Source organism: Wasmannia auropunctata, unplaced genomic scaffold (genome assembly GCF_000956235.1).
Source record: "Wasmannia auropunctata unplaced genomic scaffold, wasmannia.A_1.0 LD266480.1, whole genome shotgun sequence".
Taxonomy (NCBI): Eukaryota; Metazoa; Arthropoda; class Insecta; order Hymenoptera; family Formicidae; genus Wasmannia; species Wasmannia auropunctata.
In genome coordinates this window covers 1-5,193 of record NW_012096410.1, presented here as the reverse complement: position 1 = coordinate 5,193, position 5,193 = coordinate 1, and the positions used below count along the sequence as shown (strand labels likewise).

At 30.2% G+C, this 5,193-nt stretch overlaps 1 protein-coding gene across 1 annotated transcript; it reads right to left on the bottom strand.

Moving 5' to 3' along the window:
• Nucleotides 1-3,679: 3,679 nt before the first annotated feature.
• Nucleotides 3,680-4,143, bottom strand: LOC105462285 (the record flags this gene model as incomplete). Its single annotated transcript, XM_011708806.1, has 2 exons — nucleotides 3,680-3,697; nucleotides 3,829-4,143. Coding segments are annotated over 2 exons (333 nt in total), but the record flags the coding sequence as incomplete, so codon positions are not given.
• Between the last annotated feature and the right edge of the window lie 1,050 nt (nucleotides 4,144-5,193).

Sequence of the window (5,193 nt, the reverse complement as noted above, 5' to 3'; positions counted from 1 at the left end):
ATGATTCTTTGAAAGAGTCCTCAAAATTGATTTCTAAGATGAAACTAAATTAGATGTTGTTTTGATAATACAGTTTTATTGAGTTTTATGTAAAAATAATTTCAGGAATTTGAAATGTTCTTGTTAAATGTAGTTATTTGTATTTTGTTATGTTGCTAGAAATCTATAAAATCTAGCGAAACTTTATGAGATTTAGAATTGATTTACACAACCTTTGAAAAATATTTATAAATATGGACGTCTAATAAAGGTCGAATGGAAATACAAAATGCGGAATTATGGATGTTTAGTAGATATCTATAGGAAGTTACATGAATGTTTAATGGAGGTTTCGAATATCTATGAAGAACGTCTAAAGGATGTCTAATAGAGATTTTTGTTCTGTATAGGAAGGAACTAATTCGTAAAAGGCCTCAACAAGATTGGAGGCGCAAATTCATCAACCGATAATACAACACAACAAAAACCGCTCGAGCTACATTGATGTTTATACTTTAATCGTGGAGAAGGATTATTAAATCTGTTGCCTTTAATTATATTTATTTTGTCATTGAAAATAATCACTTTTGGTCGATAAAACAGACGGATCGTCTTAAGTAATTATTTTCCATGACAAAATAAACATAATTTAAGGCAACAAATTTAATAATCCTTCTCTACAATTAAAGTATAAGCATCAATGTAGTTCCGGCTGGTAGAGTTATGCTGAGAACAAAAAAAATTTAAGAAATTTAGATCTTTGTTATCTTTTCTTATAATTTTAGTCCAATATAGCATTTAGAGCTGTTAATGTGTGCCAATATTTGCTTCGCACAAAAATTTGACAATTTGTTGCAGGTACAAAATTATATCAACTGGAACTGCGAATTACATGTGTAAACAATATTAAATTCATAGAATTAGGCTTGGATGTGTAATAAAAAAATGTATATGCTTAAAAATGTGTTACGATATGTGTACGTGCGATATCGAATGGCACCCGATTGATCACGTTACGATTGGACACAAGCCAATCACAGCGCTTGGAACTAGAAAGCCTCTAGGCACCGGTAACTGTGAGTGGCTGTGTCCAATCGGCAATCGTAACGTGCCAATCGGGATCTTCCCGCGATATCGATATAGTAGTAAACAAATATATATTGCTACACACTACTACATTAATATCGCACGCATACATACTCACAAATCGTTGGTAAAACAATGATATTTTTGGAGTTTAATCTCCAGTTTAAGATCCCACATAAACAAACAGATGTTTTTTAGACTTCATAACGATCTCTTACATTTTTTACGGAAAGACATCTTTTAAGGATCTAAAAGATGTCTTTCCCTAAAGATATCTCAAGATATTGCAAGAGATCGTTTAATTTTAGGAATCTAAAAGATGTCTTATGCTACAGTTTAAGATATTTTTCAGATATCTGGCGATGTCTTAAAGATATTTTACAGAATCTGAAAGATTCTGTAAAAGATGAAAGTCGTAATGATAAATATATTTAGATACCTAAAAGATATCTTAAAGATATCTTTTAGGTATCTAAATATATTATATTTCAAAGATTTTTAGACGATATCTTTTAGATGTCTTGAAAATATCTTTCAGATGTGTTAAAGATATCTTAAAATCCATTTTTTAACAATAACAAGCTTCTTTGCTCCAAAACATTATCTTCATATTTTATACTAGTCCACACATAATTATAAAGAGTGCGCAAATAATTATGACATGTCCGAACTTCGATTTGGTTCGATATTGGTTATATAGAGAGCTTAACCAAATTTTAAATGCAAGAAACAAATACCAACAAACGTTATCTAGCGTCAGTTTTGTAAGTATTCATATATACTTTAAATCTAAAAAACTATATCTTTTTACCAAAAAGTTGTCGTAAACGTATGACATTTTTTATTATCAACATTTTGTTAACAACGAGTTACAATTAAAAAATATCATAGCTTGAAGACATATACGCAACAACAAATGGAAATCATATAACATATGTTTTGTTGCCGACGTATTTTCATCATGATGCTCAAGATAGAACCTTTAATTATTTATTGCTGACAAGTTGCCGACAACATAATGTATCACTGATATTGCTGACCGTTTTGCTCTTCAAATTTCATTAACTGATTATATGTATAAGCAGTTATATTGCTGTATTCGTATTATGTCCTTTTTTGATGTCAGCAAATTTATGGCAAATATGTATAATAAGTCATGCAATGCATTAGTTTGCTCAATATGATTAATCATAATTGATTATCTGGATATAGACACTATACAAACACTTTTACTTTTTACTTTTAAATATATTTTTAACATAACTATATCAAATATTTTCAAGATATCTTTTAAAATATCTTTCAGATGTCTGTTATATATCTTTTAGAAATTCTATAAAAACATCTTCAACAAAATGTTTGTAGACATCTTTTAGATAACTTCATGTCTATTACGAATAGTTTAAGGATATATTTAAAGATGGCTTTATTTAGATGTCTATGAATATTTTTCAGAAATTCTACAAAGATATCTTCAACAAAATCTTTTTTGACATCTTTTTGACAACTTCTGGATATCTTTTAGAAATTTCTTGAAGACATCTTCAAAAAGATATCTTTTAGATTTCTATAAGATTTCGATGTTTGCTGAGATCGCCTTAATCGCCATGCTGACGCGATGGCCAAATTCTATAATGTTGCTGTTTTACCGACAATTTGTGCGTATGTATACGTGCAATATTGATGTCATAATAGTGATGTGTTTATATGTATTTATCGTACTCGCCAGCTCGCATAAACAGACCCGGTTTGATCTCACGCGTACTCTTTAGCGCTGAGACACGCTTGTGTCTTTTGACTACCACATCAATATCGTACACATACATTGTAATAAATTTTTGTGTACACACGAAATTGCGGTGACTAGGCTACATGAAAAAACAAGAGTTTTTAGAATTAAATTTAGGTACTTAATTTTCGAAAAATATGTACACACGGGAACAATAATGCCTACACATCCGAAATTACATACGTAATTAGAGAGACCAAAGAAAAACGCGCCTTTCTGTCCAACGCGTGCTTCTCATTGGTCTCTCTAGTTACGCATGCAACTTCAGATATATAGGCATTATTGTCCCCGTGTGTACATATTTTTCGAAAATTAAGTACCTAAATTTAATTCTAAAAACTCTTGTTTTTCATGTAGTCTAGTCACCGCAATTTCGTACGTACAAATTGATCTTTTATATCCAGTATATATTGTCTCAATTTGATAGTTCTAGACGCCACAACTGTAAAAAAAATTAAAATTTTTTTCGTTTTTGACATATAAGCTCCGAGCTTCAGATTAGTATTAATACGCATACTTTAATTCTGAAAAAGAATTTCCAAATCTATTAAATATTGATATGATAATAAACATCAATGTATCACTACAGCTATCAATATTGCACGCACAGTATTACATCAATATCGTACATATGTGAAAAAATCGTTGAAATAGTAAGGCCGTGAAGTTTATCCATCCTTCCAACATCACTTTAATGACAAACATGTTGTCTTATATAATCTGGGGAAAATTTTTGTCTCAAAGAGTAGCGACCATATTGAACAAAACTGCGCATCTAATTCGGAAATATATCTTACATTTTTACATCATAGCTATACGTACGCCTCAGATTTTTGTTGAACTCTATATCTTGGTAAATTATCCAGTAGCGAGATTTGCACAAGACAAATTAATACATAATTAAAGAGTATTTACTATACTACATACACAAAAAAATTAATTTATTATTACGTATGCGACATCAATTCTCATACCTGTGAATGTGATGGATGTGTTTGACAGCTCGCATATGTATCCGAACTATCGATGCTTCCTTGTTCATTGTACGTCTTTGCATAGTGGTATTCCTGCTCGTTATACATCATCCTGGCAAAGCTTAACGTTTCTGATGGCTGAATCGGAGATATTTTGGATTCCACGAGCGATAAACCTAAATATTCTGCGCCGTTTTCTCCTCCACCACTGCCGCTACTGAATTTAAGAGACCTCATTTCTTGACACACTGGGTTACGAAAATCGCTAGTAGCAAGAGGCATTATGTTTTCTGCGTCCATAAAGTCTTTGTATTCCTAAAAATACAAAATAGATGAAAAGTCTCGATTACGTGAGAGATCGCTGAGAGAATATTAAAAACAGTACGCTTTCTAAATTTTGCGCAGCTTTCTAGGTATCGACTCTCTTATCCAATCAAATCTCTCTTTTTAAAATAGTTTATGTCTCTGTAGATTGCTTTAGTTTTTTTAAAAACATTTAAAATTGATTTCATAAATTCTGTTTTTCAGAAAACAAGAATGTCTAAAATGTACTGAAAAGACATCTAAAAAAGATGTAAATGTGCTAATTGTTTACGTATATCTTAGATTTTATTAGTAGATTAATATTTAATCCTAATCTAACAATAAGTTTAAAATTCCTTTTGTGTTTAAATTACAGATAAATTAATAATATACATATATACACATACAGAAAAAAACGACAAATCGCAGATTCACAATTATAATCAGAGAATTGAAAGCCTGTTTACCCAGAAATGCGTTTATCTTGTCAATAATGAATCTACTCATTTGCAAAACAGTTTCATAGTAAATGAAGAAACTACAAAATGTGCTTTCTCTCTCTCTCTCTCTCTCTCTCTCTCTCTTCCCCCTCTCTTTCTCTTTTCTCCTTTCTATCTTTTTCTTTTTCTTCTGCCTCTCTCTTTCTCCTTTTTTCTCTCTTCCACTTACTCTTGCTCTTTCTACATATATGAAGAAATAATTTCTAGCGACATTTAGTGCATGTATAATGTGTGTGTGTGTATATATATATATATCCGTGGAAAAGACATTAAAAATGTAAAAAATCCGCCAAGTATATTTTTAACGTTTTTACCTCGAAAAAAATTGTATCAGAATGAAAAAAATGAGACCTTTGTATTATCTTAAATATATTTATAATATGACTTCGAAAAAAAACTGTTGTTAAATCATATAAAAACCTAAGTGGCGTTATCTTCAATATATAACAATCACACAAAATTATTTTGTAATTAATATACCTCGAAAAAAACTATTGAATCAAATTAAACCAACAGAATCCAAGTTGTATTAACGTATACATGATTTAAAAAAAATTAATTA